The sequence below is a fragment of the Blennius ocellaris genome (genome assembly GCF_963422515.1).
Source record: "Blennius ocellaris genome assembly, chromosome: 1".
In the NCBI taxonomy this organism is placed as follows: Eukaryota; Metazoa; Chordata; class Actinopteri; order Blenniiformes; family Blenniidae; genus Blennius; species Blennius ocellaris.
The window spans coordinates 24,610,556-24,633,344 of NC_137650.1; the positions used below are offsets into that span (position 1 = coordinate 24,610,556).

At 38.9% G+C, this 22,789-nt stretch overlaps 2 protein-coding genes across 2 annotated transcripts in view; one reads left to right on the plus strand and one right to left on the minus strand.

Moving 5' to 3' along the window:
- Nucleotides 1-8,730: 8,730 nt before the first annotated feature.
- On the plus strand, nucleotides 8,731-14,573 carry ric3a (RIC3 acetylcholine receptor chaperone a; the record flags this gene model as incomplete). The annotated part of the gene is made up of 6 exons (XM_080497782.1): nucleotides 8,731-8,872; nucleotides 12,069-12,286; nucleotides 12,563-12,638; nucleotides 12,962-13,058; nucleotides 13,482-13,633; nucleotides 13,756-14,573. 6 exons carry the CDS (start codon nucleotides 8,731-8,733, stop codon nucleotides 14,571-14,573), a joined length of 1,503 nt encoding a protein of 500 aa, XP_080353908.1.
- A 4,090-nt stretch (nucleotides 14,574-18,663) lies between these two features.
- tub (TUB bipartite transcription factor) overlaps nucleotides 18,664-22,789 on the minus strand; it is a gene marked incomplete at both ends in the record, with an annotated part of 51,063 nt that continues 46,937 nt past the window's right edge. Inside the window, 4 exons of the mRNA XM_080521194.1 lie at nucleotides 18,664-18,797; nucleotides 20,289-20,460; nucleotides 20,586-20,684; nucleotides 21,099-21,213. Coding sequence (XP_080377320.1) covers nucleotides 18,664-18,797; nucleotides 20,289-20,460; nucleotides 20,586-20,684; nucleotides 21,099-21,213 — 520 coding nt within the window. The remainder of the gene's footprint in view (nucleotides 18,798-20,288; nucleotides 20,461-20,585; nucleotides 20,685-21,098; nucleotides 21,214-22,789) is intronic.

A 22,789-nucleotide genomic window follows, 5' to 3' on the forward strand; every position in this document is an offset into this window, starting at 1 on the left:
CAGACTTTCATCCAAAGAATAACAGAATCTCATTTATTCCAAGTACATAATAGAAGGCCAGCTGCAACAGCCTATCTCCCCCATTCTTTCTATATCTTGCCGTGCAAGAGCAGAAATAGTTGACTTTTACAACAGCAGAGTCCATTGTGTTTTAATTGGGCCCAATGAAGAATAATTAAGTAATTAAAGGCTTGACAAGAAAGAGGCACAGTAAACAGATAAAAGGAGGCAAGAGCTGGTATTAACAGTGCCTGTACACTGCACAGTGAATTGGACATACCTATAGACTGGCACCACCAAAAGAAGACTTGGCATCAAAGGCGAAAATGGGCCAACAGCCTAGATGTCATTTCTTTAAAGAGGTTGAGGCTGTGGATGTGCACGTGGTCTGGTTCAAAATGTAATACTTCCCAGCTGGATTTTGAGAATGGGAGTGCACTCTGATATTTTAACCACTCTGACATTAGCGGGTTTTATTTTTTGAGTAATTGCACAGCTTGATGTGTACTCAGGGGTTTCCATGAGAACGATGAAAGTCTTATTTCAACAATGCTGCAATTATGGGGAAAATATGGAAATACATTTTGAGTTCACAGTTGAGTTGCCTGGAATAATAGGAATAGAAAACAGAAACGGGGAGCAAGGGTGAAAATGGCAATCCGAAACTCAACTGTCTTTAAAATCCCAGCCAGTTATGAAAAACAATCCTTGCTACTAAAATCCTTAATACCCTTCAAGTGTCAAATACTGTAGCGTGTCCATATTACCTTGAAGTAGCTCATGGGGCTACAATTTCCCAAACAGTGGTATCTGCTTTATTGAACATACAGCAGCCATAATCTCTGTTGGCATCATATGCTGGTTGGCAGTGATAATCTATAATCCATTCATCCAGAGAGGGTACACAAATGCATATTTGTTTCCTAGGATTAAAAGCTTATGGAGGCTGTATGGCATGGCCAATAATGTTCATCCATGCCAGATGACAGAATTTTCAGATGTATTTTGGATACAGGATTATATTTTAAGTCACAAGGCAGTAACCCAAGTATCTGAACACAAAGTATAAGCTGAAACGATCGGATGTTTTGGTGAAAATCAAAAGCAAATGTTCTGTCATGACAGTATCTCTTTGAGAAATAATTTCATTATTTTGGAGATCCACACAGAAGTGCTGAGAATTGTTGAATAGTCACTTGATACTCCTTCCCAGCCAGCGTGCCATGTGGCCAGGTCAAGGGTCAAAGTCCAAGAGTGGAAACGTCTGCAGCCATTGTTTGAAAGAAACAAAACCTGCATTGCAGCAGAAATCTGATGCCCGTCAGTACAATGAATGTTTATTTCTTCCATTAAAAAGGACCCGTATGTGGCATTCTAGTGTCTCTAAAGGGGGAAGCTGCAAAGAGCTGAATACTTCTCAACTAGCATCAACCTCATGTAAAAACAAACAAACAAACAAATAAAGTCCCATAAATAGAAACGCTTGGGTTCAGCCATTCCAGGCTACTGGAGAAACGTGATAGTTCAACATGGCGAGCGCCACTACTTTTAATGCATCAAAGATTATAATGATGTACTGAAAAGACAAGTCACATCTTCAGGTGATTGTCCGTCTTCTACCTGCTTTGTTGGAGTTGAAATTCAAGAAACATACAGGTCAACAGTCAATAACCGGGCAGAAAGGAGAGGACCATCACTTACAGACTCCCAAGACACAGGGAGAACATGCACGCTCCACATAAACAAAGACCCTGAATCAAACCTGGATCTTTTTCCTTCCATGACAGTACCAGATGATGTTGGACACATGAAAACATAAAGTGGATTAATCTCTTCTACATAAGTGCTTAAATGACCTACCAAAATAGCCAATACCAATATTATTTAAAATATGCTTTTTTTTTTTTCTCGTTTTGAAAAAAACATTTCTGTATCATAGTTGTAGTATCTCACTACCTTTTATATCTCGATTCTGAAAAATATAAGAAAAAGTGCATTGGAAATAGTTTAGTGTCAGGAAGTGAACAACATGCACACGGCGTGTCGTGTTGTTTTGTGTAAAATGTACTTTATCAAAAATGTCCACTGTGGAGCGATGATTTGCTGCCCTGACATTCTTTACTTAGCATGAGGAGATCTGTGGTGTGTTTGACAGTAATAAAAGGGGCCTTTGCCACTGTAATGCACTTAATAATTTCTTTTATGTCCACCTCAGCAGAGCTGTCCTTATACATACACTTTTCCTCTAGAGTAGCCTTTTACAGTTTACATCAGAAACTCGCTGCTCATAAAAAAGTAATCTGCAAATTTGATGTAGGTGCAGATCTTTACAATTAGTGCTTCTGAAGACTTTTTTTCTTTTTCCTGGACAAGGAAATAACTTGTTACACCATACACCTAGTCCAGTGTTTGCTTGTCACACTTTATATAGTGTCTCTAGTCAACCTTTCAACACAGCAGGAGTCACATATAGCAAGCCTCGACCACAGCAATAGCAGTAATGATCAGATAGTCTAGATAACGCTTTCCAGCCGTCAAGACCAACCACTGAATAAAAATAATGATCTGGAGATCATAACCATTGCAAATGACTCCACACACAAAAAAAAAAAAGGTTCAAACTTACAGGTTTCCCAAGAGAAACACAATTGACAGCTTCAAACACCTCTTAATAGCTTTATAATTAGCAAGTGGCTCCTCACTGTGAGACATTCCCAACCTTGGTGGCCAGAAGCTATTTGTAACACAAATATGCCAAACATGGGGCAATACAAAACACAAACTGAAGTGTTTCCTTGTGACATGAGCTGACAATAATGTATACCATAGGTGTGCCTGTCGAGGCATGTACAGCGTTGAGAGTTGGCCTTCAAGGTAAATGTTGAAAGTATGATTGGCCAAGCAAGAGGCAATGAAGACATCAAGATCCTAATAAAACAGTCATTTATTCAATCATTTCATGAATGTAATTTTTTCAGCAGGCGTGGAAATGTAGGCTTTCTGTGGTATACGATAACTGTTTGTTAATTAAGACATAATTAAAAATCAATAAAAAATGAATATATTAGTCATATACCGATGCGTTTGCACAAAATAATTGAGCTGTCCACTTCTGAAAATCCTGTAAAAGGCAAATCCCTGAGGATTTTGGGTGTTGCATAAAACATAGAGCTGCAATTAATCTGCATTTTAAAGAACAAATGTATATGTTGACAGTGAGTCTATGAAATCACCTAAAGAGGACAAATCAATCAGGAGCAGAACCACATGACCTCAGGGGAACTCCATTATTCATTCTGCAGTCTTGATATCCTCTCTTTAAATGTTTCACGGAGAAATTTACATTTAATACCTGAGAAAGACTACATCAGTGACACTCCTTTAGTTTCTTCCAGACAAACAGTCATGTTGCGAGATGAAACAGGTGTGTTCCACTTACCGAGATGGAAGCTTCCGGAAGTCTGGCAATTGCAAACATTTCAGGACGATAGTCAGATTCTAATATTTGTAAAGATTCTTAAAATACAAGTGTGTAATGTGTGAGCCTTCTAGATTGTTTAAGAATTGGACTGTTCTGAGAATTCAAAATTTTGGGATCATTATTATAGAATTTGTGAGAATTCTACAATTTCCCAGGGTTGTAGCATATGCGAACATCTTAGACGGTCTTTAAATAACCTTAAAGCACATTCCAACGTGGAAATGTTTCATTTGAAAGTGTTTAGATGTGTGTGCTTTAAATAGTCAACAGAGTAGTTAAAACAAAACAATCTAACTCAACAGTGCAACGTTGCACTGTTGAGTTAGATTGTAAAATGACAGATTGTACAAAAACATCAAGTTTTTTTTCTCTCTTCATCAAATCTAAAAAAAAAAAAAAAAAAAAAAAAAAAAGGTACAGAATTTCTTAAAAGAACAGTTTGTATTGACAATCTCAATCACAATCTCTTATAAACCTCACTCTCCAACGTGGAGGGGATGAGTGCTTTATGCACGTTTTATACATCTGCATCTCGGAGGTGGTTTAACGGCCAGGGTTCCAAAGAATTTCTGCACTTTATCTGTTCAGATCCTTATCATCACACAATCCCATCACAGAGGCAAATTGATTCAGGACCATGTCATAAATCTCAAAACAACTCTCGTAAGGACTAAGCAAGTCAAAATACACAGTATTTCAATGTACATTTTGATCCTATTGATCGATAATTGTTAATTATTACAATATGCATTGAATTAATTTGGGAAAAGTGACATTCACCAATTCTGATAGATAGCAAGGTTACTCTGTAAACATCCCCCGTTTGTTCATGAGAAAAGTCCACAGGGAACCTTATTTTCAGCTCAGGTTGATATAATTTAACAGTTTTGATTTGAATCCAAAATAAATCCAATAAAGGCTTGTTATGACTCTAAACAATCATTTATTCTCAAATCAATAACTTGATTGTCTCCACAGACAAAATTCACCACAAGAGGCTTGTTAGCCTGTCTGGCTGCTCGTACTAGTCCGTAATCAGTGGGATGGTAACAACTGTGGCTCATGGAGTCGGTGTAGGAAAGATCAAGACACGGAGGCAACAGAGTCAACAAAACAACACTTCAACTTTTGGGATTACTCGTGAAAAAAGAAAAATAGTCCCGACAGCCAATGCTCAACATTTTCTCTTATTAGACCCAGTATACAACTATATTGTATACAGGATATTTACAAACATGCCACTGGAAGTAGTTCCCGTGCATGAACAGGAGCAACTTGGGGTTTAATGTTCCACTTTAGGACTTTTCGACAAAAAGGACATTCACTCGAAACGGAAGATGGTTCTCTCTACCACTTGAGCCAAGACAGCCCTGAAAGCTCCCCATTTTTTTCCAAGCGCTGAAACACATGCATGGATTTGCATCTGTACAAAACAGTTTGAAATTTGTGGGAGCAGTGAGGCAGTATTTGCTGAAGCAAGGTTGTAAAAGCTTGATGAAATTTGTCATAGTTGAATCAGGAATATGCGATTTGAAGTAACTCTACTTTTCCTCATTTAAAACTTGATGTAAATGTAATCCTAAAATATGTGCACTCACTTGAATCTTAGCTTCCAATACTCTGCCATGTTCATAAACTATAGACTCAATAACATTATTATCCCTTGTACAGACAATAGATTATATTTGGTGACTGTCATTTGTGCTTACAAATAGATATGATTATTTTTCAAGCATATCTAATGCAGTCAATTAAGACCCTTTCACCTTTACTGGTGTCCAAGAAATATTTTACAGCAACAAAAACGAAAATCCTATTTGGAGACCATTTTAAAAATAAAAATGCTGAAATACGGTATGTGATTTTGGTCCTTTTGGCACTTTTCATAACATTTGATCATGTAGAAGAGACAGAGGGGCTAATAACGGACTGAGAGTACATAAGAAAATGAGAGAACCCTTTAAAGGGATAACCCAAAACAACATGTACAATTTTGATGCAATAAGTCATATACAATCTTCTCACACAACTTCTCTAAACTTATTGTACGACTCACTAATCTGCTTTCTTGCACATTCACAAAAAAACAAAAAAACACACTTCCTGCCACTCACGGGGAGCGACTGTGCTGATATATGTACACAATATCAGCCATACATGTATGATGAATAATATTAATCAGTCCGGGGTCAAACAATTATATATAAACGTTTGCTCACATGTATGTATACTATCAATTATTTATTTGACCCCTGTTGGGTTTAACACATTGATCACTGGTTAAAAAAAACCTTTAGAGTCTCTCGATTAAGAATTCTGTGAAAGACACACGTGGGATCAGCTCTGCCGTGGTCTCTGCTAATAAGTCCCCCAGGTCCCACCTCCAGTACTTGACCTTTATGCGCGTCCAGCAGCCGTCGCACTCGGCACCCTTCTGTTCTAGTAAACAATTTCTACAAACGGCTCGACTCGTGTACGGGCGTCTGCAGTCAGTCTTTGCCACTTGCTTCTATTTCTACATTTAACCATGTTGGCATTCCACTTTACCAAGAGACATCTTTTGATGGGATTACATTAGTTTAGAATCATTTATCAATATTGTTGCGCTTATTTGGAGATGTCATTTCAATTTCTAGACTAAATTGTCAAAACTGCAAAAAGATGACAAATTTATTTTGTGTCACGCTTAAACACCACACCATAACGGATTTTCAGGTTGGGTTTTTTTTTCTTGGAGCCGACCTGATAAAAATGAAATGCATTTTATTTTAAAACGCAATCACATAGTTATTTGAGTAGATTTTCACTCCTATTTGTGAACATAAAACCCTTTATACAAAAAGGTCAGAAGTTTAAAAGATAAAAAGTAATTTGGGAAAATACTTGTGCAGTCAGACAAAATTGTAATATTCAGTATATTGTGGAAAAGTGTTTGCACACAGACATCTTTGACTGACAGGCATCACCAATTACTTTGTCCCTTTTGGTTATTGAATGCTTCTCGGGCAGCAGTGTGTCATTTCAGCATTACTGATGATAAATGAGTTTGCATGCGGCTCCGAGTTGACTGACTGCGGGTTGCTATAAAGATTTGGGTGGAGTTGTCCGTCAAATCTGGAAGGAAAAACATTCAATAACTGCCACGCATGTCAAGAGTGCTCTCCAGGATGTAGACGTACATGCGTTCCTGTCAACAACTACGAGAAGACTGCCTGACCAGAACTTCAAAAAGATTCACTACAAGACGCAAACTCCCAGAAAGCCTCAAAAAGAGAAAGGCCAGACTGCAGCACAACAAAAACACAAAATGAAACTGGTGGAGGTGTGGAAGAAAGTTCAATGGATGGATGAAGGGGGGGGGGGGGGGGAGAAAAAAAAAATCACTTTCAAAATGATGGAAATGGGAAAGTGCAGAGAAAAAAGGAACAGTACGCGACCTAAACCACACAACCTCTTCTGTCAAATATGGCGATGGTTCTCTTATTTTTGGAGTGCACAGTATATAGCTGCCAGTGGACCTGCCACACTGGCTTTTATTGATGGAATTTGCTTCTGACAGAGCCCACAGGACAGATGTGTAGTTATTGTGAAGCACTCAGATTTATCCAAAAGTGTGAAAACTAACTGAAAGACATTTCCTTATGCACTGGAATGTTTACCACTCCGGTAAACCTACAGATGAAACAAGCAGCCACTTTTCTGGGTGAAGAGGTGGAATATCCTTTAATTGGATGGCTCAAATTAACAACCTAAATCGGACTGGGTTGCATTTGTTTTTGCTGGAAACGGCACTGAAGGCAAGCAGACCTCACAATGTGCACGGGCTGAAGTCGGCTGCAGTAAAAGGAGCATCGCCTAAAAAGATGGACACATAGGCAACTTCCTGAACATTATGTAGATTTACTTTAACTAAATGATCCGAAGCAGAGGGCCTGATAAAACAAAAAGTCTCCAAATAGTCATGGGATGGACACCAGAAGCCCAGTGAAGCTGATACTGATGCTTTGAGGTCAAGTGTTAAACAGGACTGAGGTGCCTTTAATATATCATTAATAGACAGATCACACAAATAGTTATAAGACATAATGCATCTTCATCCCCATTAACCAAGCTAACTTTGTCTTCCATTATCACAAATGCTGTGATGTCTTCTGTTCTCGTCTGTCACTTGATTCACTTACTTTTAATCTGTGTTCCATTATGACAGGAATGTTCAAAACTAACAAGTTTAGTGGCCAACTCACCAGCTAACATACAACCATAACAGGAATTCTAACAGAGAGGCCCAAGCAGGCCTCCTAGTGGTGAGAGAGGGGTGATATCTTGCCAAGGCTGATCGAGAGTTGATCTTTGTGCATTTTATTTTTTTTAATCAAATGCTAATTTAGATAAACTCCTCCAATCACAATATATCCAATTGCATGGCAGATTTACTAAGCATGTAAATGTGGTACATGCACGCCTGTTGGGTCTCCCGTGTTGTGATCGACTATCCTCCTCACAGCCCACACCTTTGTACCTGAGCCTGCACTGCCATCTGCTGCTCTGCGCTATAAAATACACTCCAGAGGGTTTACCGAGTGGATGGGGTTGATAGGTCGTATGTTGCATTCAAGTGCTCCCCGTAAACAGGTCACGACGAGTAAACGTTTGCGTTCCTTTAGGACAGTGATTACTTGCTTATAGTTTTTTAAAGGGTGACAAATTCCTTTAATTCACAATGAAGTGATAATAAATTGATGTTATTCTTATTGTCATTTGTGTTATTTTCCACACTGAATTATATACCATTAAAAAAAACCAGTTCCTTCATGTTCATTGTGTCGACAAACAAAATTCCCAAGAAGATCAATAATAAAACCAGACAGTCAACACATGCATCTTCACATCTGCTTGTTTTACACTCTGACAAACTATTGTAATGCAGTTTTCAGTGGAAGGTATCAGTCATCACAACACAGCTCAGAGCTGTTAAGAAGTCACACGCACACAACAGTGAAGTGCGAGTTCTGTCATAAAGCAACAAACAACAACACAGATAACAGTCACGGTTTGACAGAGTAGGTTCTTGTACAAACGTAGGAGTAGTCTACAAGGTCAGTTGATACCCACTCCTGGGATTTGCAGCCAGTATTTCACACAGCCCTTGAATGCAGCTGGTTTAATCTGCTCTAATCTGGGCAGGGACATCACCAGATGAGCAATGACATCTGTGGATACTCCTCCTACTCTTCAAGTGAAATAAACGAATGGCTGTGATTTTCGGAGAGAAAATGTCTATAACTACTTGTCAGAAGGTTACTTTGATATCATGCTCGGTTCTCTGTGTTTCTCTCTTCCTGCCCAGAATGCTTTTACCCAGAGGGAAAAAGGAGATGGGGCAGCCCGAGGGTAAGGCGGCTTATCAGATCATCATCCATCCATCTCCACCCTACTCCATCTCCAATGTCGGCTATTTTGTGCTGCTGTTGTTGCCAGCTGTTACTCTATACAGAGTGTGCCAGGGCTAGAGGCCCCATCATGGTGCGCACATGTTCATCCTCATGTTATACAACAGGAAAGAGGTGGAAGAAAGAAAGAAAAATGAAAAAGGGCTCTTCAAATATTGAAGTATATTAGAATGTGATGTTGAAATCATGGCTTTATACATGCACAGTTGAGTCAGTTGAAACATGTTTGTTTATTCAGAACCTGGAGGAATCTGAAGCATGAAATTAAGCTGCTCTTGCATTGTCTGCCATTATCTTTTTAAATTTCAACATCTCATGTCAAGCGCAGCACTGATTAAGCTGCTCTGTTTGCTGACTTGGATCTAATAACAGAAGTGGGCACTTAACACAAGACTAATCTTTTCTCATCACTGCACTCCAACAGACGTGAAGAAGGGAGAAGCGCTGTAATTTTAATCATTAAAGCCTTTATCAACAGCAAAATATCTGAACAGAAATTTCTCCTCACGTCACTTTCAAATTGAGACAAGCACCAGCCTGGAGGTGCTGTCAGAACGAATCGCCCATCACTGCAGGGACCTGTCTTGTTATGTAGGCTTCATTTGTCATTTACATGTTTACTGATCATGTTTATACATTATAAACAACAACAAAAATCAGTAAATTATTTGAATCTGCATCAGTGTTTTATAAGAAAAAAAAAGTAAAATTCATGAAGCAACTTGTGAGGTTACAGTTAAAATAGACACTCTTTTGACTATGACACAAAAACGAAAATTGTTTTGTTGAGCAAACTTGACACAATACTACTATGTACTCTGTGTATCTAAACAGGAGTGCAATGGAAGCAGGGATGGGGGGAAAATGTGTTGCTCACCTTGTTACTGCCAGCATGGTTAGCTCACAGCTCTGCACACACACACAGAGTGAATCCAACTTCAGCTGTTGTTCATGGTGGTCAGTCTGTAATTACTCAAAGTGGCAGCAGGTGAGCATCCTCAGCTGCCAACAGATTATTTCGATGACACGTTTTCAGCCATCATGCAGGACTTGTGTACAAAGCAACAGGTTGAAAATCACTTGAACTGAGAGAGATAAATAGTGAAAGAGAGCACATAAAGTGAAACCAGATTCATTGATGTACTTTCTCCAGGAAGCAGGTTTAACTTCTGGTTCTGGTTCTTAATCACAATTATCTTGAAGATATTCCTTGACATGGTGTCAATTTGTTGGAAATATTTTTTTAACCAAGAGAAGCTTAAACAACATGTCAAATATCTAGAATGAAGTAAGAATGAAAAGATTAGTAAAGTTTGTAATTTCAAAATAATGGTCACGTGATGAGGGAAAGTCAAGTAGCCTTGAGGCCACGTTTACACGTACCTGGGTATCTGGAAAAAAACGGTAATATTTCTCTGCGTTTTGGCCACACATAAACGCAGCTACGACTAACCACAAACGGTCTCTGTTTACATCTAAAGGGGATAGGCGGATATTTATGTCACATTTCAGGAAGTCCTGGGTTTTTTTTTCCAGGATTCTGATTGGCTTTCATGGCTTCATACTTTTTGCTACACTGCCTCCTACAGGATTGGCATGCTCATAACAGCTCTGAACCAGCTATATATGTGGGTCAGTGTCAATGAAGATTTTTTTTAAAACGTAAAGAGGGAAATATCCTTTTTTTTTTTTAAACTGGGTACGTTTAAACCTGGCCGAAAGGGTATACGTTGGCGCTGGAAGTATATTATTGCCTATTATTAATTTGATTCCTTCGCATGTTGGAAGAGTCCTCCATATTTTTTACTAAATACAGTTACATTGCTTGAATAGTATTTCTTAAAGAGTACTCAAGTAAATGCACTTTATTCTGAAACTATTTGTGCATTTAATTGACACTTTAGTTTTGCTTCAATCAAACTGAATATAAACTTTTCTTCAAAAGGTGACTTTTTTAAGCAAACTATTGTTTCTGAAAGTTATACTGTGGTAATGCACATGAAGCACGAGAGGTTTTTTTTCCTGATAAAATAATAAACTAGTTGGCAGAACAAATTCAAATGGTTTAAATCATTATTCAAAGAAGGGGCATGCTTAGTGACCTGCTAAGTAGATTACGTGATGGAAATTGTACTGGAACGTGTGTAAGAATACTCGAAAATACTTAAAATGTGCCAAAAATACTGCCTAATTGTATCAATGTGAATATTTTCACATCTCCTGGTATCCAATGAAGGAGGTCCAGGTCACCAATAACAGAGGGATAAGACAATAAAGCTTCTAAACAAATTAATAGATAATCTGGTTTTTTTCTCCAAAAAACAAAAAGTATTCTGTAGCAGTAAATTATATAAATATAAAAATATATATAAATATAAAAAATACAAGTTGTCATTATTAAAAAGTTCCATGGGGAGGCTGCTGAGCTAATTGTAAGTTACTTTTTTGCACAAATTTTTGACACACGTGTCTGTTCTTCTACTGAAGTGAAGAATGTGAGGACTTCATCTTGCACATTCACAACACAACGTGAAATGACCAACAAGTATACACCATGAAGACTGACATATACATGACACATACCATTGTGATAATTGCATTTAAGCCAACAGATGGATGAAATAATATATGTAGTTAGACAGAATTCAGATGGATGTTTCCCTCCCTGAGGAGTAGGATCCAGTTACTCATGAATGACACAATGCTGCTGTTTCATCTGCAGACTGTCCTCGTGGTGATCCTTATCCACTTATGATGTATTTATTTCTATACATTTCATTTTTATTGCTTTTATGGAAGCACTGATGCATTGCTTTTATCTTTTATTTATGACATCAACCTAATGTGTAAACATTGCAACTACAGAATATACAACAAAATAGACAATACACAATGTTGATTAATAAAAACAGAAATACATTTAATATTTACCGTTGATAAAGAATTTGATTGCACATTTGCTGGACTTTGTAAAGACATTTTAACAGAAGGTTATAAGACATCTGGCTAAAGATAAATGTGCAAAAATTGATTTCCCATTTCTCAGAAGAAATTAATCTTTTACTTCATTGATTAGTTGATTGATTCATTAATAACCTGATTGATTTGTGTGTGTGTTTGGGGTTTTTTTTTTTCAGTTGGTCCCGGGTTCCACCCTCCCATGATGCATCAGCTGTCAGTGCCAGCAGATCCAGACCAGTGGGGTGTAGATCACTCCTATTCCATCGCACACAGTATTGAGGCTATAGCAAAAGTGAAAGGGGTCGGACGAGGCAAAAAATACAACCTGATGGCTCAAGTCATACCCATATATGGCTTTGGGATCCTTCTCTATATCATTTATATAATCTATAAGGTAATTATTCACTGACTGACCTGCAATGTACACATCTTTAGAACATCTGATGTGATTTACGCTTTCTGTTCACTATAGGTGATTGTTACTTCTTTCTTTTTCATTATATCATATCAAAGAGTCCATGGCATAATTGGCTCTAATCATCCCAGTAACCATTTTTCCTCAGTGGCTGTGTATGTGTGACATCTGGTATTATAATTCTGAGTAAGTGTTTTTGAATTATCACTGATTAATGCTCTATTACTCTTCTCATAATCATGTTTATGTTCACAGCTGACATGTAAGGAGAAGACTAATAAATCAGCAAACTATACCACAGTCGGCCAGAAAAACACGGACAATACAATTAGTAAGTCCCTTTAAGCAATTTGCCTTGATGGATAATTGTTTTGTTTTCTTTGTGCATTTAACAGTTTCTTCATTATGAAATTGGATCTGTTAATCTCTTCAGTGAAAGAGTAATAACGATAAAACAAGTACAGTAGCAAATCATGTGAAAATAATTTTGAGGGGAAAAAAGCAATTTCCTCTGTACTTTCAACACCACACATATTGAGGTGTCTTATTGAGCGTATTGTTCTATACACCTACGTTTAATTTGTTCATACAGTGTTTGTGTGAAAATGAATTGCATCTCGATACTAAACCTACATTGTTTTTTTCTGGTTACAGTAAATGATCACGAGCTTGCTCGACTCCAAGACAGACTTTTGCAAACAGAAAGGATGATGGAGAGGATTGTCTCTGAGAAGGGACGTTGCTCTGGCAGGTAAGACAGATGTTACATCCTGTGTTTCATCTCAAATAGCACAAGTTTACCACAGGAATTACTACAAATCCAGTTAGGTATGACATGACGTGGAAAAATTTTCAGAGTAGGAAAGGCAATCTATATGTGAGGTGCAGCTTATCTAAGCAATCCGTATAGACAGTATAATATCGACTCAGATGCTTTAGAAAGCAAATCTATTGATAAGGCAACAGGGCGTGAAACAAGAGTCGTATGCAGTCACAAGCAAATGAGAAGATCAAAACGGTACTATAATTTGAGTGTTGATCTGACTATTTCCAATTCACTAATGAATAAAGTTTTGGTGAATCTCGAAGATTCATGAACTTAAGAAGGAAAAGAGTTTTGTGGGGAATAAATGTAATAATCATGGAGTTGGAAGGTTATTAATCTCTGTGGCAGGAGGCGGAAGAGTAAAACCACAACATCAAAGAAGGAGGAGAAATTGCTCCGGCAACTCCGACAGATCACCCAGCTGATGCAAGAGGGCCGTGTGGAAGGAGCCTCCCCAGAAATGGAGGCTGAAGAAGTCCCATACGATGTAGACTGGGAAGGTACAGGCCTGGACTTGTGTGCCCAAGTTCCTCACAGAGGATTTTAATTCAACTACAAGCAAATACGTCGACAGCAGTCACTCATGAAGTGTAGTGTGTTGTCTTTTTGTCCATAAATGCAGGCTACCCAGAGGAGACCTACCCCGAATACGACGATCACGGGGACAGACCTCGGTTCAAGATGATGAGGTTGGAGGAGCCACTCTGTCAGCCCACTGCTGAGGCCTTAGCAGAAAGGATGGAGCAGGAAGAGGAAGAGGTTATGGCAAGGAGACTCTCCATAGTGAAAGAGGAAGATGAAGAGGAGAAGGAACAGGAGGGCCGAGAAGAGGAGGAGGAGGGAGAGGAGGAGGAAGATGATGTTGAAGAGGAGGAAATTGTGGAAGACCTTGAGGAAGTAGCAGAAGACCTCGCAGTGGAAGAAGAGGAAGAAGAAGATGAGGAGGAGGAGGCAGAAGCGGAGAAAAAGCAGTTGCTCCGTCTGCCTCCCTCACTGCCGGCTGCTGAAAGGAAGCAGGAGCGACTCGGTCTGGACGTGAGCAGAGAGCTGCAGAGCCGCAGCACAACCAAGAAGCAAATCAGCTTCAGTGACCACAGAGACGTCTTTCACTACCCGAAAGAGGGGGCCTACGAGGAGGAGGAAGAAGAGAAGGACGATGAGGAGGAGGACGAAGAGGATGAGGGCACGGAGGTGGAAGAAGAGGAGGAAGAAGGTGATGAAGAGGATCCAGTGATGGAGGCAGAGAGCCTGGTGTTCAGTTGTGAAGGAAGTTCAAACCCAGAAGAAGAAGCAGAGGAGGTTCAAGATGAATACCCGCTGATGGCAGAGCCTCTGGAGGACGACGATGTCGTCCAGGCGGACGACGATGTCGTCCAGGCGGACGTGCATCAAGGCGTCGGGGTGAGCGGGCTGAGGATGCGAAACCGGAGAGAGAAATGAAGAACTTTCCCCATGTCTGAAAGGAGTTTTTAAACCAAACCCTGTGTTCATGAAGCCATGCTGTGTTTGCCCTCTTCACACTCTTCCCTTGTACTGTTTGTTTGTTCCCGAACCAAAGAGAAACATGCAGTGCTGTTGTTCATATTTTTGTACAAAATAAAGAATCCTTTCATGTCATCAGTATGACCGACTGACTTAGCCCCAATTAACACACAGAAGTTGCTTTAGTAAAATATGGAATATGAGGTTTCACGTGTTATCGAGCATTTTCCCATGATTTATAATTTTGAGTTTTTCAAAACTATATGTAGTAATAATGCCCCAATCAAAAGAGGTATGACAATAATCCTAATAATTATAATAGTAATATAATAATAAACCAAACCTAACCATGACTTCATCATGCAGCCCCATGATGCAACATTAAATAATAATAATAATAATAATTTAATAATTCCATTAAATCTGCATACTTGTCTGGTTATAAATCACTTGGTCTGTAAACTTCCTTGGTCTTTATGTACATAAATACTGTTAACATAAGTGATATAAATAGAGATATATTCTGCTGTCCTGGACATTCTTCTATTTGAATCTACCTTGCATTAGTAGTTAATGTTAATTAATTCCAAGTCTCACAGTAAAATATTTTTGTGGGTACATAGAGTTTTCTATTGTAATTTTTATTCCAGTCGATAAGTATACGGAACTATTGTTAATATCACACGAATCATGTGACGGGAGGCTACAAACGCTGTGGCACATATGGCTCCCCCTGGCGGCTTAATGTGGTTGTAGTCTTGGGGACCTTTACTGCTGTGTCAAAAAGAACCTCCTTGTGATAAACAGCATAAAGGGAGGGAAAAAAAACAAATAAAGCCTGAGTTTACAATGGAAAGCCTGCAGAGCATGCACAGTCGAAGCAAAATGACAGGGAGCAGCTGCAGAGCTGCAAAGTCTTTTTGTAATTCACCGATGTTAAAAGCAAAGTCCAGTTCAATACAGAAAGGAAATGCAAGAATAAAAATGTTTGAAAGTAAATGAGTGTAGTAAATTGCGTGTTACAACAAGCGCTGTAATGTAGTTCTTTGCTGCCACAATGCAGCATTTCTCTGTATTTCCTTGTCAAACTCATTAGCTGCTTTGGGCATTGTTGCTTCTGGAGACTGATGCAATGAGATACACATTATTAAAGATTGTGCGGCATTATGCTTTCAGCACTTCATTCATTTTGTCTGTCTATTAGCAGTGGACAGCCGCAGTATTAAAATGCAAAAAACTGACTTCAGCTGAGAGCTATGGGACGTTTTAAGATTTAAACAAAACTGAGAGGAAATGCAATCTGTTAGTTACTTTTCATTGTTATCCTATTTTAAAATGTTTTTCGTTTATTTGTTCATCACGTAAGTGATTTATTCTCTTTCCCCTGATCTCTGAGCTTTATTTCTGTAACTTCAGTAATCTTACTGCGCTTTGTGTCAACAGAATAGAGAGTATTCATCAAAGTATTGATAGCTGTACTATGTGTCCACGCTTGTTAAAAGTCAGGTTACTTCATTGTAGACACAAAACAAACAACACAATCATGAATCAGTGCTATCTGAAGAAACCCATCTCCTGCTATTAATCTTAATATATCAGCAGTAGGGCAGGTCGACTGTGATTATCTGGCAGTTGTTTGGAAGCAACATAATCAGCTTTTTACAATCAGCAGGAATCTTTCTCTGTGTTTCTGAAATGTTTTATTTTACTAAACCTAGATGCCTTTCAGAAACTTTTTCAAGAACATGAGCAGTGTTTGATGAACACATTTTAAACACAAGATATGAGTCAGACCTTTTTTTAACGGTTGAGTCCATCCTCCTATGCGACTGAAGCTGATTCCAGCTCCCTATGGGTAAACGCAGGGTACGTCCTGGACAGGTCAGCGGGGTCAAACACAGATAACCGCACACACTCACATCGGAACCTACGGGAAAATGTAGGGTCAGTGGTTAACCTTGAGCAACCGTTGCTGCACTGTGAGAGGACACCGGCGCACCGATAGAAAACCTGGTGCTCAAGGAGAACATGCAAACTTCACACAAAAATCCTGGAATCAAACCAGGGATTAAATAGTAATTATTTTTAATTATTGGCTACATCAAGTAACTGACACAATAAACAAAACAAACAAACAAAAAATTATGAACGATTGAGGTGGTGTGTTTACTGTTAAGAATATCATAACTTAATGAACAAAATTTTAAAAGATGCACTTTTATTGATTGATTTTTTTTTTTTAGAAAACACAATGCATTGATTGATATAGTGTATTTTTATTTAGGTTTTTTTTTTCCCCCATGAACAAATGACTGTGTCTATACCACCACAGTAAATTGTACACGATTTACTGTACATTACAACGAGGGCACTAAAAACAGAAAGTGAGAGAACTTTTGGTTCCTGGACACATGTATGAAAAGCAGACTTTACAGCAAGAGTATCAATATCTTTTTTTTTTTTAAATAGAAATTTAAAATAGTTAGAACAGAAAACAATTGAGTACAAGAATAGCACATTTGATAAAGATTTCCTCATAACCCACAATAACAATAACAGATTCAGATTGTTCTTTGCCCTCATTCAGCATTTTTTTTAAGTCATAAAATACAAAATACTATCATATAATTGCCTTATAAAGAGCAAAAGGGATTAAGATTTTGAGTAAAAATGTGAACAAAACCACATGATTTAGAAACCTACTGCCATTGAAATGAGGAACGTGTCAAATTCCACAACAGTGGGTCCATTTGTGAATCAAATATGTAAAGCAGGATATGAACTATGAGTTTAAGCTCTGGTAGATTCATGCCGTAGGTGTGTGTGCGTGTGCGTGTGTGTGTGTGTGTGTGTGTGTGTGTGTGTGTGTGTGTGTGAGTGTGTGTGCAGTAACAGGCATCAAAAGATATGAGCACATGCCTGAGCCTGAGTGCCTTAGATACCTGCTGTATGTGCTGCCTGATTTACAGTACAACATAAATAAATACTCGTCTCTTTAGTGTCACAGGCCTTGGACATAATTTAACACACCTGGACTCCAGTATGAATGTCCTTCCAGATGCTCGCTTTGGAATAATTCCTCCTGGGACACTTTGCCACACCAGGAATATAGTTGGTGTTTGTGAATTTCACATTAAAAACGGAGTTTAAATTTGCTACTGAGGATTATCTCCAATGTTTGTAGGAGCAGCAAGCTGTGTACAGACCAATTCAAGCTCTGCTCATTCGATGGCCAAGGTGCAACACTGGAAGTAGTCTTCGAAGGCACAATAAAGTATGTACAGCTATAGTTGACCCACCACAGACTTCAAAGTAAAGTGCACGCTCATCCCATACATTCACATATATGACAGTGTGCAATAGAACACAGCACTGTGTAACATGCCTTTTTTCCCTTATCAAGTCCAAGTCTCTAATAGTTTCGTATCAGTGATACTCTTCAAACAATATTTTATGTGCTTGTGGCTCTGTGGAGCCAAATACTGCAGAAGGTGCTGCAAATGATGGCAGAGGACAAAACCAACACATAATAAATATGTAAATAGCAAAATAAATATACTGTGACGTGCATGTTCAGTTTAATTGTGTAAGCATATAAGCAGTATCCATGCTTGAGAAAAATGTGATTTTCATGTGGTAGACGACATAAAACCCAAGTCAGCTTTTTAAACTCACAGATGTGTAAATGTTAGTTATAATTCACAGATAAAGAAGTGTTAAAATGTTATAACTACATAAAGGAACAGTGTTGGGTTTGTTTGTTTGTTTTGTAATTCCATTACAGTACAAAATGAATCTTCTTATCAAAACAAGTGTATTTGATTTTGAAAGTGGATTAACTCTTTGTGCTTGTTTCCATCCACCCCACGCCCCACCCCCACCCCCACAGACACACACATATATGTAAAACTTGAGGCCCATAAAGTATTTTGGGATATGCAGGACTTCCAAGGTGCTGGATGATTTGACGATCTCAAATCAGCTCCAGGAATATGTAACAGCCCTTGTTAAGAGGACAGATGGGCCAGTTCAGTTTTCCAGCTGGGGTCTATTCACAGGCTAACTTGCTATCAAAGCTGGACAGGGCAATAGCGAAGGCTTGCAGGGCACACATTGGATAATTATAGTCCATGGTGAAGACGTCCTCTGCCACGCGACCAAACTGCATCACAATGTAGTCGGCTGGGGGGGGAAATAAAAGAGATTTTAAACAAGCACATTTTTTAAAATCTATCAGTAATAGGCAATAAATATGAATATCTAAAATGTAGTGTTGAAAAATATCCATGAGATAAATAGTCTTATCAGTGAACAAGAAGGTGCATTTCAAATGCATGAATATCATCAGTTGAGGTAACATGGAGCTTAAATGTTCAGAATAAATACCGAACATCATCAGAGACGCACACACCCACATCACGGACAGTTTCTCTCTGCTAGCCTCTGGCGGGACGTACCGCAGCCCGAGGTGCAGAACAGCCAGGCCTTGCAGCAGCTTCATACCTCAGGCCATAACGCCTCTGAACTGCAAATAGTCTGTAGTCTGTTGTGGTGAGGATGATGCAATAATTTGGTACAATAACTCATTGCGCTAATCCATTTTCAGTGAAACAGCCAGAACAGTATTATTATGCATCTTGGCACTTATCACTCTGTCTTTTTAATACTTTATACTGTTTTTTTTTAGGCGCATTACATTTTTTTTTAATTGTGTGCGCCTTAAGTGTTACTTTCTGAGCCAGCAGCAACGAAATGTCCCTCATGTGTGGACCTGTGGTGTGTATTTAAATGACAATAAAGATCCATCCATCCATCTGGGTGTGGCATCACGGTCCCATGTCACCAACATCACTAGTGCAGACTATTATGTGACTGAGCCACTGAATGAATGGACTCACTTTGCTTTCACGTCAGTCAGTCTTCAAGTAAATGGGAGAATCTGATCTGGTAGATGTCTACATACCTGTTCACATTTGTGTTAATGTGCACCGTCCCTCCCCTCATCTCTTATGTCTGATGTCTCCTCTGTGCTCCCTCACCATTATTACTTTGGAGTGTTATCAGCACTGCCTTGTTTACCTCCCCACTTCCAGTGTGTAAATGTGTGTGCTCTTGCGAGTCTGGTCAGATTGTTTTCATTCTGACCTGCCATAGAACATGGTACCACAGCTACAAAATATACAACTACGCAATACAGATGAAATGCAGCAAGTATAAGGACACAAATCGCTCAGATTGTCTTCTAGGTATCTGGAGTATGGCCAAAAAATTCTCACTTTAGGCAACCCAGGGCACAACTGCTCCTGCTCAAAAGGTTTTGCTCAGGTGCTGCTTACATTTACTCGTAAATCAAATAGATTTACTCGTAAATCAAATGAACACAAATGTGGTCACACAATTGCTAAAATCTAGACACGTCGCCAGTCCATAACAGGGTGAATATAAAGAGACAGACAACCGCACACACTCGCATTCAACCCTATGAGTGATTTCACAGAGGAAACTCAACAAGCATATTCCACACAGAAAGGCTCAATCCCAGATTCAAACCGGGATTTGATTCGTACTATCCACTTCACACCCTTATTTCCTCTGGTTATGGCTCTAGTGTTTAACCCGTGTTTGCCTATAAAACCTAATAAATAGTTTATGGAGTGTGTGTTTTGGACTCACGGTCATTGTCGTGAATAATCTGAAAGTTCTTGACGGAAGCCTGAGTGACTCTGCCGTGGAAATTGAGCACATAGGACTGCGTGTCATCGTTCCACACAGGCGTCTTGTTGTGAAGTTCAATCACACTCTCTGTGTTCTTGTTCTGCCACCTGGCCAGCAGTGACTCATGGTCCTGGAATGAGGAGGAAGAGAGTAGCTTTTGCTCTTAGATCTTAGATCTCAGATCAGTTTGTTTTCAAGAGGAGAAGCTGGTCAGCAAATACGTGTGCAGCTGATCAGAAATCAAGTGACACATACGTTTCGGGGGCGAATTGACACTCTCTCATGGTCCATGTTCATCCCAGGAATGATGACACTCATTTTGCGAGGTCCTTTGAATCCTAACACATTGGTTTCCTAAATTGAAGAGATGAAATGTCATCAAAACAGAAACAATGCTCACCCGACAACTGAGACAATGTCAAATTTAACCCAGCATTCATTACAAGGATATTATCAAGTTATTAGGGTCCAAGCAGTCAGACTGCAGGAGGAACCCATTGGTTATTTGTAAATGTAACTGTTGTAAACTATAAAAATAAAGGTTTTGATGTCTAATATTTTGTTAATCTATGACTCAGATTACTACAGAGGCTATTGTGATATACCACTACTGACAATGGTTTTATTAAAGGTTTTTTTAAATCAAGTCAAGCAATGGATTTTGATAAATACTCAACTGGTGTTGCAAACAATAACTGTCGTATCATTGTAAAAAAAAAAAAATGTTTTTACTTCAATATAACATATCAGTTTATCACATCAGCTCACATAGCAAATAGCTGCTAGCTCTTGACGCAGACTGCTGGCTTCGAGGCTGGTGGTGCTCTTCATGGGGTTCAGACCGCTGTCGTATACTGTGAACTTAGTTCCCATGAGGTTCGATCTGTAAAGGAAGCAAAACACGTTAATGAGTGTGACTGCCGGTCTGATTGCCGGTTGATATGAACATCAGCATCATTTTAATCATGTCTATGGTGAGATAAATTCTGCACTGCAGCTTTTCTGTTGTATATATTAACATCAATCAGGCTTTCCAAATGTTACATGATCTATTTATGCACAGAAGCTGTCAATGTCTCTGTGGCATTAAAAACAAATTCCTCCATAGAACTGATTGAGGAGGGTCTTTTCGGGGAAGTGCACTTATATTTTCCTCACACCTTCATGATTTACTACTATAATTACGCTCTTCCACTCCTGTGCTCAATCAAATACGTGCTGCGCATTGCTACATCACACCGTATCGCTTAACTATGAAAGAGCAATCGTCCTATGGAGTTAAGAGCAGAGACTTGTACACTGAACACAGGGAATTGTGGAGTTATCATGGCAAAAAAACAACACATTTGAGCTAAAAACAGAGGTTGTCTATGGTTAGGGAGCTTCAACACATGTCATGGTGAACTCTGACCCGCCATCATACAGCAAGCAGGAGGGAGTGGAGCGAGTCCTCAGCCAACACAGGTCGATCACTACTCTCACTTTACTAACTGGAACTGCAATGCTCTCTTCAAATACAATAGTCATCAACATGCTGCCATCACAAACAGTTGGTCAGAAGTGCAGGAAAAAAGTCAAAACAAATAACTGATAAAGTGAACAAATAACCTTGAGACAAATCACTGTATACTCTGGGATCTATGTAGGATGTAGGATATTTAAACTTATTAAAACATGCCTACATCTGGTCATATTTCCAGCTTAATAAGGGAAAAGGTTCACAGTTTCATTAATCTAAACTAAGAAGTTATATGAATATATGACGGATTTGTTTTGGGACTGCAGCACATTACATTTCACCTGCATCATACGCAGCCCTTGAAAAAAAACGCGTCATGGGTGGATTATAGTAAGACAGTTCTTCATAGCATTGGATTTTAAAAGTGGCAGCTTTGAGTGGTCGTCTGTGTTCCACATTCAGACTGGTGCCGTCCACGACGGCTGAGGCGCTCTAGATGAAAGGTCACTGTTCACTTAAATTTCACATTGGAGCGGGATTGTGATTGTGAAGGTTTGAGCTGTGCATCGACCATCGGTAAAGGCCAGCTCTGAAGATTAAAAGGCTTCACGGAGCCACATTTGATTAAACTCCAGAGGAGTTTCCATGGAGCTGCTAACGCAGCCTTCAGGCCGTCTCTGAGGATTGTGTCACTTCTCACTTTCAACCAATATCAGACTGTCACACTGAAGTAACTTTTGGCGAACCTTTTTCAACAACATTTATAACAGTGACTGATGGATTACAGATGGTTCATTCAATAAAGTGACAGGTACATTTTTCAAAATTATACAGCTCCTTCGAGAGGGCTGAACAGTTAATAGTTGTAAAACTAGTACCTTTAATATAAAAACGTGATGTTCCGTTAGAGTCTCAAATGTTCCCAATTATTCCTTTCGCTTCAATCTCACAGATTTATGAGCTTTAATTTCACCCAGTATAGATTTTTAAATAAGAATTA